At 41.5% G+C, this 14,707-nt stretch overlaps 1 protein-coding gene across 1 annotated transcript in view; it reads right to left on the minus strand.

The window, feature by feature from the left end:
- Nucleotides 1-14,707, minus strand: part of TUBGCP4 (tubulin gamma complex component 4) — a 47,488-nt gene that overhangs the window by 30,519 nt on the left and 2,262 nt on the right. The window contains exon 2 of the mRNA XM_081112623.1: nucleotides 11,669-11,797. Within this exon, the coding sequence (XP_080968749.1) occupies nucleotides 11,669-11,797 (129 nt within the window). The remainder of the gene's footprint in view (nucleotides 1-11,668; nucleotides 11,798-14,707) is intronic.

The following is a 14,707-nucleotide window of genomic DNA, read 5'->3' on the forward strand; positions in this document are numbered from 1 at the left end:
GGGGGGCGGAGCCGGGGATTGGGGGGATATGATGGTCCCCTTGCCCAGGCCTGAAGCCTGGGTCAGAGGCTTCAGGCTTGGGCGGGGGGTGGAGCAAGCGATCAGAGGGAGATGGGGGTCCCCTGCCCAGGCATGATTCCTGGGCCAGAGGCCTCAGGCCTGGGCGGGGGCCAGAGCCAGTGATCGGGGGGAGATGGGGGTCCCCTGTCCAAGCCTGACACCTCTGGCGGAGGCGTCAGGCCTGGGCAAGGGGCCGATCAGGCGATCGGAGGGTGATGGGGGTCAACCCCTGAGGGCTCCCAGTATGTGAGAGGGGGCAGGCTGGGCTGAGGGACACTCTCCACCCCGCCCCCACACCCAGTGCACGAATTTCGTGCACCGGGCCCCTAGTATCTAATAATAGACAAACATGGTAATTAACCGTACCTCCAACACGCTTCCCATTGGCTAATCAGGGCGATATGCAAATTAACTGCCAACCAAGATGACAGTCGGCAGCCAGGCAGCTGAAGCAAACAGGAGGCTTGCTTTCTCCAGTGATGGAGGAAGCCAAGGTGCCCTGCCTGCCGCTGCCGGCCTCTGAGCTGCACTCTAAGAAATAATGTTGCAATTATAGAAGCTAAACAAACCCCAGAAACCTGCTTTCAGCCAGCCGACCCTCAGAGCTGGAGCTGCAACAGTGTTTCAATTATAGAAGCCAAACAAACCCAGATACCTGCTTTCAGCAGCTGAGGTCTCAGAGCTGGAGCCAAGCCTCAGAGCTAAAGCCGGCTCTCAGTTCCAGTGACAGCCATAGAAGGTAAATAAATCCCAGAATTAAAAAAGAAAAAAGAAAAAAGAAAAAAAGGAGAGGTTGGAAGCTTTAGTCACCTGCCAGCCTGAAAATGGCCCTCAGCCCCTCACCCAGACTGGCCAGGCACCCCAGTGGGGACCCCCACCCCGAAGGGGGTGCGATCAGATGCAAACAGCCATCAGCCCCTCACCCAGGCTGGCCAGGCACCCCAGTGGGGACCCCCACCCTGAAGGGGGTGTGACCAGCTGCAAACAGCCATCATCCCCTCATCCAGGCTGGCCAGGCACCCAAGTGGGACCCCTACCCTGATCCGGGACACCCTTCAGGGAAAACCAGCCGGCCCCCACCCGTGCACCAGGCCTCTATCCTATATAGTAAAAGGGTAATATGAAAACTGACCCTAACAGCAGAAGGACTGGGAATGACTGGTCACTATGACACACACTGACCACCAGGGGGCAGACGCTCAATGCAGGAGCTGCCCTCTGGTGGTCAGGGCGCTCTCACATGGGAGGAGCTCTGCTCAGCCACAAGCCAGGCTGATGGCTGCCAGTACAGCGGTGGTGGTGGGAGCCTCTCCTGCCTCCTCAGCAGCACTAAGGATGTCCGACTGCAGTTTAGGCCTGCTCCCTGCTGACAAGTGGACATCCCCCAAGGGCTGCCGGGCTGCCAGAGGAATGTCTGATTGCCATCTTAGGCCCAATCCCCCGGGGAGCGGGCCTAAGCCAGCAGGTGGTCATCCCCTGAGGGGTCCCAGACTGCGAGAGGGCACAGGCCGGGCTGAGGGACCCCCCTCCGCCACCGAGTGCACAAATTTTTGTACACCGGGCCTCTAGTTACAAAATAAAAGAGAAAATGAGTATACTTTTTACTTTTCAAAAAAAAGAGGTGCCACCGACATGTTTAGAATTGGGAAAGTAGGAATTCACATATCATATAAGATGAAACCCACATAGTCACATGAATATAGAACAGATTTTTTTCTTTTAGGTGTTATATAAGAAAAAATCAATATTCTTAATATTAATAATATACAGCGACATTATATTAATAATATAGTTAATATAATAGTCTTAATATAGTTAATGTGATATAATATAATAGAATGCATATTAATATAAATATAAAGTTTATCAATATATGTATAGATTCCAACTTTGATAATTAAGTGTACTCTCTTAATATGATCTCAAAGCAAACTAGCATTGATTAGATTTTAATGTTTAGCTTATGTCTTTTCTCTGCAATAAATTCAGTTTAAGTGAACGGGAATCTCTGTCCCAGAGATGAAAACGTAAGGCATTATCCTCCAACTCTTTTGCCCCACAGATTACCACTTGTGAACCCCTAGGGAAAAAGACATCTACGAGAAGGGCTCCTGGTGACTAAGCAGGCTCAAATTTAAAAAACAACAACAACAAAAATCAGAACCTACCAGCCATTTCTGCACAGGGGCCTCTCATGCAAACTGCACTTCCAAGGAAGCCTGAGCTAAACTGCCTGCCTGCACTGTATTTCGGTCATCTGAGCCAGCCCTTACAAAAGGTTCCTATTTCAACCAATAGAATTGAGGCGTTCCCTATCCAGAGTGGCTCTATTCTGAACAATCAGGACAGTACCTTTTGGGCCAATCGAATTGTGAGGATTTGGAGCCGTTATTTGCATGAAGATGGACCAACAGGGACCAGGGAAAGGGACTTCTGTCCTTATAAGCCAGCTCCCCTCTGGCTCAGAGAGCATACTTTCTTTAAAGGGAATTTTTTAAAAAGTATTGATTGATTGATTGATTACAGAGAGGAAGGAGAAGAGGGAGGGAGAGAGGGAGAGAGGGAGAGAAACATCCATTTGTTGCTCCACTTATTTATGCATTCATTGGTTGATTCTTTTTTTTCCTGTGTTCCACAACTTTATGAGGCTTAATTTGAATTTCACATAATTTTCACACGTTATTCTTCTTTTAATTTTTTTTATTGTTTGAAGTATTACATGTCTCATTTTTTCCCTGATTAACACCCCCTGGCCACCCCCACCCCCGAGGTTAAGCCCCCAACACCCCAGTGTCTGTGTCCATTGGTCATGCTAATACACATGAATACAAGTCCTTTGGTTGATCTCTAACCCCCCCTCCCCTGCCTTCTCCCTAAGGTTGGACAGTCTGCTCAGTGCCACCTTGTATCTGGATACATTTTTGTTCATCAGTTTATGTTGATTATTATATCCCACATATGAGTGAGATCATGTGGTATTTATCTTTCTCCAACTGGCTTATTTTGCTTAGCATAATGCTCTCCAGTTCCATCCATGCTGTTGCAAATAGTAAAAGTTCTTTTTTATAGCAGCATAGTATTCCATTGTGTAGATGAACCACAGTTTTAATCCACTCATCTGCAGATGGGCACTTAGGCTGTTTCCAAATCTTAGCTATTGTAAATTGTGTTGCTATAAACATAAGGGTGCATATATCTTTTCTGATTGGTGTTCCTGATTTCTTGGGATATAGTCCTAGAAATGGGATTACTGGGTCAAATGGGAGTTCCATTTTTAATTTTTTGAGGAAACTCCATACTGTTTTCCACAGTGGCTGCACCAGTCTGCATTCCCACCAGCAGTGCACAAGAGTTCCTTTTTCACCACATCCTCGCCAGCACTTGTCGTTTGTTGATTTGTTGATGATAGCCATTCTGAGAGGTGTGAGATGGTACCTCGCTGTTGTTTTGATTTGCATCTCTTGGATAATTAGTGACTTTGAGCATGTTTTCACATATCTCTTGGCTTTCTGTATGGCCTCTTTCAAAAAGTGTCTACTTAGGTCCTTTGCCTCTTTTTTGATTGGATTGTTTATCCTCCTTTTGTTAAGTTGTGTGAGTTCCCTATAAATTGTGGAGATTAAACCCTTATCTGAAATAGCATTGGCAAATATGTTCTCCCATGCAGTGGTCTTTCTTGTTGTTTTGTTGATGGCTTTTTTTTTTTTTTTTTTTTTTTTTGCTGTGCAGAAGCTTTTTATTTTGATGTAGTCCCATTTGTTTATTTTCTCCCTAGTTTCCATTGCCCTAGGACCGTGGTCGGCAAATCGCGGCTCACGAGCCACATGCGGCTCTTTGGCCCCTTCAGTGTGGCTCTTCCACAAAATACCACGTGAGGGCGTGCATGTACAGTGCGATTGAAACTTCGTGGCCCATGCGCAGAAGTTGGTATTTTGTGGAAGAGCCGGTATTTTGTGGAAGAGCCACACTGAAGGGGCCAAAGAGCTGCATGCGGCTTGCAAGCCGTGGTTTGCCGACCACTACCCTAGGAGTTGTATCAGTAAAGCTATTGCTACAGCATATGTCTGATATTTTGCTGCTTATGAATTCTTCTAAGATTTTTATGGTTTCCCATCTTACGTTTAAGTCCTTTATCCATTTTGAGTACGTTTCTGTGTATGGTGTAAGTTGGTGGTCTACTTTCAATTTTTCCATATATCTGACCAATTTTCCCAGCACCATTTATTTTTAAAAATATATATTTTATTGATTTTTTACAGAGAGGAAGGGAGAGGGATAGAGAGTTAGAAACATCGATCAGCTGCCTCCTGCACACCTCCTACTGGGGATGTGCCTGCAACCAAGGTACATGCCCTTGACTGGAATCGAACCTGGGGCCTTTCAGTCTGCAGGCTGATGCTCTATCCACTGAGCCAAACCAGTTAGGGCTCCAGCACCATTTATTGTAGAGACTATCTTGACTCCATTGTATGCTCTTGCCTCCTTTGTCAAATATTGAGCATAATGGCTTGGGTAAATTTCTGGGGTCTCTGTTCTGTTCCATTAGTCTATATGTCTGTTCTTATGCCAGTACCAGGCAATTTTGAGCACTGTGGCTTTGTAATATAGCTTGATATCTGGTGTTATGATCCCTCCAACTTTGGTCTTTTTTCTCAGGATTGCTGTCGTAATTCGGGGTCTTTTTTTTATTCCAGATGAATTTTTGCAGGCTTTGTTCTGTGAAATATGCATTGGTATTTCAATGGGGATTGCATTAAATCTATAAATTGCTTTGGGTAGTATGGACATTTTAATGATGTTGATTCTACCAATCCATGAAAATGATATGTTCTTCCATTTGTTTATGTCTTCCTCTATCTCTTTTTTCAATGTTCTGAGGTTTTCTGGGTATAGAACTTTTACCTCCTTAGTTAACTTTATTCATAGGTATCTTAATTTTGTTGGTGCAATGGTAAATGGCATTGTTTAGTTTCTCTTTTTGTGAGTTCATTGTTGGTGTATAAAAAAGCCATAGATTTCTGGGTGTTGATTTTGTATCCTGCTACATTGCCAAATTCATTTATTAAGTCTAGTAGTTTTTTTATGGAGTCTTTGGGGTTCCTATATACAATATCATGTCATCTGCAAATAAGGAGAATTTTACTTCTTCTTTTCCAATTTGGATGCCTTTTATTTCTTATTCTTGTCTGATTGCTATGGCTAGCACTTCCAGTACTATATCAAACACGAGTAGTGAAAGTGGGCATACCTGTCTTGTTCCTGTTCTTAGGGGAATTTTTGCCCATTGAGTATGATGTTGGCTGAAGGTTTGTCATATAAGGCTTTTATTATGTTGAGATATGATCCCTCTATTCCCACTTTGCTGAGAGTTTTTATCAAAAAAGAGTATTGGATTTTGTCAAATGCTTTTTCTGCATCGATTGATATGATTATGTGATTTTTGTCTTTCAGTTTGTTTATGTGATGGATCACATTAGTTGATTTACGGATATAGTACCATTCTTGCATCCCCGGAATAAATCCCACTTGATCATGGTTTATGATCTTTCTAATGTAATGCTGGATCCAATTTGCTAGAATTTTGTTGAGGATTTTAGCTTCTATGTTCATCAAGAATATTGGTCTGTAGTTCTCTTTCTTTGTGGTGTCTTCATCTGGTTTTGGAATTAGGGTAATGCTGGCTTCATAGAGAGAGCTTGGAAGTGTGCTCTCCTCTTGAATTTTTTGAAATAGTCTGAGGAGGATAAATTTTAGTTCTTTGAATGCTTAGTAGAACTCCCTTGCAAAGCTTTCTGGACCAGGGCTTTTGTTTGCTGGAAGATTTTTGATTACTATTTCAATTTCTTTGGTAGTTATTGGCCTATTAAGATTTTTTGATTCTTCCTGATTGAGTTTTGGAAGCTTGTATTTTTCTAAGAATATGTCTATTTCATCTAGGTTGTCCAGTTTGTTGGAATAGAGTTGTTCATAGTATTTCTTCATAATACTTTGTATTTCTGTGGGGACAATTGTTACTTCACCTCTTTCATTTTTTATTTTGTTTATTTGGGTGCTCTCTCTTTGCTTCTTGGTGAGCCTGGCTAGAGGTTCATCAATCTTGTTTATCCTTTCAAAGAACCAACTGTTGGTTTTATTGGTCTTTTGTATTGTTTTTTGGTCTCTATGTCATTTATTTCCACTCTGATCTTTATTATTTCCTTCCTTCTGCTTACTCTGGGTTTTTCTTGTTGCTGGCTTTCTAATTTTTTGAGTTATAGAGTTAGATAATTTATTACCATTTTTTTTCTTGTTTTTTTAGGTAGGTCTGTAGAGCTATGAATGTCCCTCTCAAGACTGCTTTCACTGTGTCCCATAGATTTTGGATTGGTGTGCTTTCACTGTTGTTTGTTGCCAGGATACTTTTTATTTCTTATTTGATCTCTTTGGTAACCCAATCATTATTTAATAGCATGCTATTTAGCCTCCAAGTGTTTAATTTTTTTCATTGTAGTTGATTTCTAATTTTATGCCACTGTGGTCGGAGAAGATGCTTGATATGATTTCTATCTTCTTGAGTCTGATGAGACTTTGCTTGTGTCCCAATATGTGGTCTATCTTTTAAAATGTACTATGTGCACTTGAGAAGAATGTATATTCTGCAGCTTTGGGATGAAATGTTCTGAAGATGTCAATCAAGTCCATCTGATATAGTGAGTCATTTAGGATTAGTGAGTCATTTAGGATTTCCTTGCTGATTTTTCATTTAGAGGATTTATCTAGTGGTATCAATAGGATATTAAAGTCCCCTACTATGACTGTATTGCTGTCGATCTCTCCCTTGATATCTTCCAGAAGTTTTTTTTATGTATTTGGGTGCTCCTGCATTGGGTGCATATATGTTTACCAGGGTTATAGCCTCTTGTTGAATTGCTCCCTTTAGTATTATGAAATGGCCTATCTCTTGTTATGGCCTTCACTTTGAGGTCTAATTTGTCAGATATAAGTATTGCTGCCCCAGTATTTTTTCATTTCCATTAGCCTGAAAAAATTTTTCTAACCCTTCACTATTAGTCTGTGTGAGTCCTTTGTTTTGAGGTGGGTCATGTTTTTTTATCCATTCAGCTACTCTATGTCTTTTGGTTGGAACATTTAATCCAATTACATTTAAGGTTATTATTGACAGGTACTTGTTTGTTGCCATTTTTATTCTTTATGCCTGTGTTCCTTCTTCCCTTCCTATTTCGTCTTTTTACAGCAGTCCCTTTAGCATTTCTTGCATTGCTGGTTTGGTGGTAATGAACTCCCTTAGCCCTTTTTTGTCTGTGAAGCTCCTGATTACACCTTCAATTTTGAATGATAGCCTTGCTGCATATAGTATTCTTGGATTCAGTCCCTTGCTTTGCATCACTTTGTATATTTCATTCCATTCCCTTCTGGCCTGATGTGTTTCTGTTGAGAAATCAGTTGACAGTCTGATGGGAGATCCCTTGTAGATAACTTTCTGTCTCTCTCTAGCAGCCTTTAAGATTCTTACTTTGTTGTTGGTGCTTTCCAATTTAATTATGATGTGTATTGGTGTCAGTCTTTTTGGGTTCATCTTGTTTGGGACTCTGAGCTTCTTGGACTTGTGTGAGTTTTTTCTTTCCAATATCAGGGAAGTTTTCTGTCATTATTTCTTACAGGTTTTCTATTCCTTGTTCAGTTTCCTCTTCTTCTGCCACTCCTACTATGCAGATGTTGTTTTGTTTCATGTTGTCCCAAAGCCCCCTTATGCTCGCCTCCTGTTTTTTTAAGGTTTTTTTCCCCCCAGTTGCTGCTCTGCTTGGGTGTTTTCCTTTCTACTGAGTTCTTTATTGCAGCTATGTCATTCTTCATTTCTTCTTGGTTCTTCTTCATTTCCTCTTGATTCTTTTTCTTTTTTTAAAATGTATTTTATTGAGTTTTTACAGTGAGGAAAGGAGAGAGATAGAGAGTTAGAAACATTGATGAGAGAGAAACATCGACCAGCTGCCTCCTGCACACTCCCCACTGGGGATGTGCCCGCAACCAAGGTACATGCCCTGACCGGAATCGAACCTGGGACCTTTCAGTCCGCAGGCCAACGCTCTATCCACTGAGCCAAACCGGTTTCGGCCATTTCCTCTTGATTCTTACACATGTTGTTGAATTTGTCTTCCATCCTTTTCAGTGTCCTTATGACCATTGCTCTGAATTCTTTCTCTGACAAATTGCTTGCTTCTATTTAATTTACTTCCTTTTCTGGTGATTCCTCCTTTTCTTTAGTGTGGGGGCTGTTTCTTTGTCTCCCCATTTTTTAAAAATATATTTTTATTGATTTTTTACAGAGAGGAAGGGAGAGGGAGAGTTAGAAACATCGATGAGAGAGAAACATTGATCAGCTGCCTCCTGCACACTCCCCACTGGGTATGTGCCTGCAACCAAGATACATGCCCTTCACCGGAATCAAACCTGGGATCTTTGAGTCTTCAGGCTAATGCTCTATCCACTGAGCCAAACCTGTTAGGGCTGTCTTCCCATTTTTACTCCTTTCAGGGTGTCTGATTATGTGGCTCACTGTCTACCACGTTGACCAAAAGGCACAAAATACAACTCGACAAGACATGACACAGAGGGAACAAAACACGAATGTATTCAGAACACCAATAACCCCAAATAAAGGTGACCACCAGAGAAAAGAGAATTAGGGGAGATAAAAGGGCACAAAAATGATATTGAGAAAAAGAAAAGAGGTAAGAGAGAAAGGAAAATGAAGAAAAAAGAAGGGGAAAGAAAGAGAAAATAAAAAAGAGAAGTATATGAGGAGAAAACTCCACAAAACCAACAACTAAACCAAAAATGCAAACAACCAACCCCCAGAAAAAAAAAACAAAAAAAACACACACAAAAACGAGGGGAGCTGAATCTGAAGGGGCAAAGTTTATTTCCAGAATGTAAGATAAAGGAATTGAATGAATGGACAAATGGCCACGACTCAGTATAGAAGAGGTAGAATGAGTTTATACGAAGAAAAGTAAAAAACAAAATAATCAATTAAAAAATAATAAATAATAATTAAAAAAATAGTAATTAAAAATATGTTTAAAATATATATATAAATTTATACAAAAAATTTCCCCCTTTCTTTAATTTATCTATCTGTATATTCATTTATTTTTGAAAAAGGAGAATAGAGTAGGCAGCAGATAGGCCTGAGTTTGGTGAGTGAAACTAACTAAGCTATTAGTAGAAGAGAACAAGTGAGGAGAGGAAAACAAAAGCATAAAATAAAAAACAAAAACAAAAAAAACCTAACAAACTATCAAACAAGTAACAACAAGAAAAAAAATTGGCTAGCAAAGAAAGAGAAAAGAGAAGGGTGTATGAACTTGGAGCAGGGGAGAGGAAATTAGATATGAATAAGGCAATAGGGGCTACTGTAATAGAGTCCCCCACTGCCAACAGCCCTGTGTACACTGTTCCACAGTCCAGTGCTACCCTTGTCCCTAAGGGACATGGTGTTGGTTCAGTGTAGTCCAGGCTGCACACATTTCTCCCTCCAGCCCAGGTCCCTGATCCCACCAGTTTCCTGGCTAGCTCTCACCTTTCTGTCCACGGATTGCCTCTCCAGCTGTGCTTACTTTGCCAATTCCAGGTGGATGTTATTGGATTCAGCTATTTCTCCTATCTGCTCTGTGAGAAGGAACCAGACCCATCCATCTATTCGGCCACCATTTTGTCTCCCCCTGGACAAGGAGCCCATGGCGAGGAAGGCTGGAGTCTCCGTGTTCGTGGGTTCACAGCTGTGGCAGCTGGTCCCTGGCCAGTGTGGCTGTAGGGTCCCAGGTGGTGTTCGAGGTCTCCCCGGGTATAGGTTGATTCTTATATGTGCCCTGATCCCGGGATCGAACTCACAACCCTGGTGTATCAGGATGACACTCTAAGCAACTGAGCTACATAGCCAGGGTGAGCACACTTTCCCTGTCTTTCTTTTTCTTCTTCTTCTTCTTCTTTTTTTTTGTTTGTTTTGTTAATCCTCACCCGAGAGTATTTTTCCATTGATTATTTTTTTAGGGAGAGTGGAAGACAGAGAGAAACATCGATATGAGAGAAACACATCAATTGGTTGCCTCATGCATGAGTCCTGACCAAGGCCTGAGCCAGGGAGGAGCCCATAACCAAAGTACCGGCCCTTGACTGGAATTGAACCCTGGACCATTTGGTCTGCAGGCCAATGCTTTATCCACTGAGCCAAACCACCTAGGGCCGCACTTTCCCCTTCCACGAAGACTGAAGACACCAAAGATGTCTTGGCAGAGTAGAGAAGAACCGACCAGAGCAATGACCACTGAGTAGCAGAGCTGTCTAGCCACAGAGGGGCCAGGCCCCAGGGCTGTTCTATAGCTGTGTGGCTCTCACAGCTGTGCTGTATCACAGTTGAGCTGATGGCACTGAATAAAGTTTCCTTTTTCACCACACCCCAAATTGGGGATTCTTGTTGGCACTGAATTGGTGCCAATGACCATCAGTTGACACACCAAAGGCCTGACACCCAATTTATATAATAGACGCCAAAGGGTATTGACTATGTTATTTCAGAAAAGCATCCTTCTACTTCCTTTGTAGAAGTCCCCACCTTTCCCCTCAACCAGAATCATTCTTTCAACTGGAAAATAGTCATCACTGAATCAGTCACACAATATAGGGAGAGATAAAAACATCAATGATGAGAATCACTGATTGGCTATCTCCTGCATGCCCCCTACTGGGATCGAACCCACAACTTGAGCCGGTGTCCTGACCGAAAATCAAACCATGAACTCCTGGTTTATAGGTCCATGTTCAACCACTGAGCCACACCAGTCAGGCGATTCAGCAGTCTTTTTACTTACCATTGACAAGAATTACAGATTGTTAAAAATAAAGAGAACTTTAAAATATCTCTTTCAAAAAATTTGAGTGCCTACTACATACCAGGTATTTCCCATGAATTACCTTGTTTAATCTTCACAACCCTATGAGATACTTACTATCTATTACCCCCATTTCATAGATAAGGAAACAGGGCCTTAGTTACTGAGCATTAGGTTACTGCTGAGCACTCTATGGCCAGTGAATGATGGTGTGGGGCACAAAACCTTGACCTCTACATTGTACTGATTTTCAATTAATTCATAATAATGGATAATATTTATTAAGTACTTACTATGTGCCAAGCACCTTCTTTGGTTTAACTCTTATTTACAAATTTAAAAAATGAAGCTCAAGGATTTTAGTTGCTTGCCTCAACATGACTAAGATAGTGAGAAGCAGAGTGTCAAAGGAATTTGAAATAATACTTCATGTTTTCACCTCTGGAATTGGAACTCTGGTCCAGCTCAAAATTTAATTCAGGTCTTCTAAAACTCAGGCAAAATGTATGTTCTCTTACACCAATCTGCCTAATTAATCCCTGCGTATATTTTCCCCTTGTGTAAGGTGCAGTCCCCTGGCCTTCACCTGAGGAATTCCAGTGATGAGAAATTCATAACTTCTTATGACTTATTTCACATGAATTACCAGTGGATTCAGTGAAAGCTTAACATAGCTCCCGCCCTCTGGAGGTGTACATTCCCTGAGAACAGCAACTTACCTGTTGCTGCACATGGCCTGTGTACTGTTCAATGAATTCGGTGAAGCGGATATAGTCTGTGCCCAGCCGGCAGAGTCGATTCAGGACACTTGTTTCACTGGGATGGAGAAACGGGAAGTCCTGTGACACCTGGGGGAGAGGAAGGAAGCACTGAAAACACTGATGCTTGTGATTCACTGCATGCCAGTCTTTGAGGTGCTTCAAATGCTCCATATTATTTAGCGTTTCCTTTCTCCAGATGCCCATTTAAGATTAGTTAAGTCTGGATAACAAAAGTATTTCTAAACCACTATAAAGGTGCTGTTTCCCACCCCAACCTAATAAATTCTTTACTTGAATAAGTGGTAACACATGGTAAAGAATTCAAACATGAATTCAAAAAAGAATACAAAATGGTGTACATTAAAAATAAGTCAACCTCCCCTCAAGGGTAGTTACTATACCTTATGCAATATTTCAGGCATGGTCTTTAAAGATAGGAGTTTTTTACTTGGTTGCAACAAAGTTGTCTTTGGCAAAGTGTTTAGCAAACTTCAGGGGTTTCTCAAACACATTCTTAGGATTTAGAAATTCTCTATGCAATTTTAAATCATGTTTTCATTTCAATAAAAATGTAAATAAATGTAGCATACTGTAACCTGCAAAAGCAACTTTGTAACTGGGCATATACATTTAATATACATATTTTCATTTTTAATTTAAATGATAGCCTAGTACGCTATATAAGGTTACACAGCAGTTCAAGTAGAAAAAAGTAGTGGGAGAATGTATTCATTCAACATTTTCAAAATAAATTGAGGCAAAATATACATAAGAGTGACAATTTTAGCCATTTTTAAGTGTGCAGTTCTTGGCATTAAGTGCATTCACATTGTTGTGCAACCATCACCACCATCCATCCATCTCCAGAACATTTTCATTTTCCTAAACTGATACTCTGTACCCATGTACAAAGACTCCCCATCCTCTCTCCCCACAGCTCCAGGCACCCACCCTTCTATTTCCTGTCTCTATGAATTTGACTACTCTAAGTACCTCTAATAAGTGGAATCATACGATATTTGTGCTTTGTGACTGACTTATTTCACTTAGTAGTGTCTCCAAGTTTCATCCATACAGTAGCATGTGTCAGAATTTATACACACACACACACACACACACACATACTACATTTTGTTTATCTGTTCATGGACACCTGAGTTGCTTCTACCTTTAGGCTATTCTGAATAATACTGCTATGAACATGGGTGTACAAATATCTGTTCAAGTCCCTGCTTTCATTTCTTTTGGGTATATACCCAGAAGTAAAATTATTACATGTAAATAACATGTACCAAGAACACAGCGAGTACTCAATAAATATAAGCATTTTTATTATTATTATTATTAGGACAGTTCTACCTAGTTATCAAGTGATACTCCCATAAAACTGGCATTTTGAACAGTGATTTTTGGCACAGTTTTAGAAAAGTTGAAGGTCTAGTATTCTAAAATAGCAAACAATACCAAAACAGTTGATACCATTTGGTACAACCTAGTAATATGAACAGACATTCTCTAAATTAGAATAGCCATATCTGTAGCAAAGTCATTCAAACTCAATGTTGGCAATTTGGTTTCAGCAAAACAACAGTACAGTGGGGCCTTGACTTACGAGTTTAATTCGTTCTGTGACAGAGCTCGTAACTCAAATTACTCGTATGTCAAATCAACAGTGAACGAGTGAGACATGTGATGCTGGGCTGATGTTGTGGCGTTCACTGTGATGTTCGCTGCGCCAACTAGCAGTGGGGTATCTTAAGCTGGCTCGTAACCCGAATTTTAGCTCGTAACTCAAAGCAAAAAATCAGCTGAGAGACGGCTCGTATCTCGAAAAACTCGTTAGTCAGGATACTCGTAAGTCAAGGCCCCACTGTATACATCACATTACATCAGTGGTTCCCAATGAGGGGCACTTTTGCCTCCTAAGGGACATTTGGTAATGGCTGGAGCTATGTTTAGTTGTCATAACTCAGGGGGTATTACTGGTCTCTAGTGAGCAGAGACCATGTATGCTGCTAAATATGCCACAATGCAAAGGACAGCCCCCACAACAAAGAATTATACACTACAAAATGTCAATAATACCAATGTTAATTTCAATGATCAATTTGTTAGTTTTGTTTACTTTGTAAAAAAGATCTACACTAATAAAAGAGAAAGATGCAAATTGACCATACCTTCACCATGCCCACCAGCAAATCAGGAGTGAGTATGCAAATTAACCTCATCGCCTTGGTGGAGACTGACAGCAGGGAGGAGGCAGCTCCCAGCACAGCTTGGCCTGCTTGGCCATCAACAGGGCGACCAGGGAACAGGCAAGGCCGGCTGGCAGGCAGCTCCCAGAACGGCCTGCTTGGCCGTCCCCGTGGCAACCCAGGAGCAGGCAAGCCCAGCCCACAGGCAGCTCCCGCAGAGAGCAGAGAACCACGGGGAGCGGGCCTAAGCTGTCAGTAGGATATCCCCTGAGGGCTCCTGGATTGGAAAGGGTGCAGGTCAGGCTGAGGGGGACGGACAGACACACACACACACACACACACACACACAAGAATTTCATGCACTAGGCCTCTAGTTTGGTTATAAGAACAATATGCTTGAGTTTGTATTTAGCTTAGCAATATTACAATAAGATGATTTTCATCCATAGTGGGCATTTCCAACTAGTTTTCCCTTTATTCAAATGTGAAAATCATTGTTCTGCAGAAAGTATGCAATTGCTGGTTTTGGTGGTCTTTTCTTGCACAATATCTGAACACCTACTCTGAGGCAGAAACTGTGCTAGGTACTCCTGGTACATCTCTGAAGATCACAGTGGTCTTTGCCCTCATGGGCAATCTATAAGAGAGAACGACTGGAAAGTCCTAAAAGGGAAATAAACAAATTGCTTGGATAGAGAAGAATGGCATAGGGAGGATAGTTAAAAGAGATGGTCAGAAAAAGTTTTTCTGAGGAGGTGACTTTAAAGCTGAGCCCTTAAAGAGGAAAATATCTGATTGAGAC

Source organism: Myotis nattereri (assembly GCF_964212035.1).
Source record: "Myotis nattereri genome assembly, chromosome: 1".
Classification (NCBI taxonomy): Eukaryota; Metazoa; Chordata; class Mammalia; order Chiroptera; family Vespertilionidae; genus Myotis; species Myotis nattereri.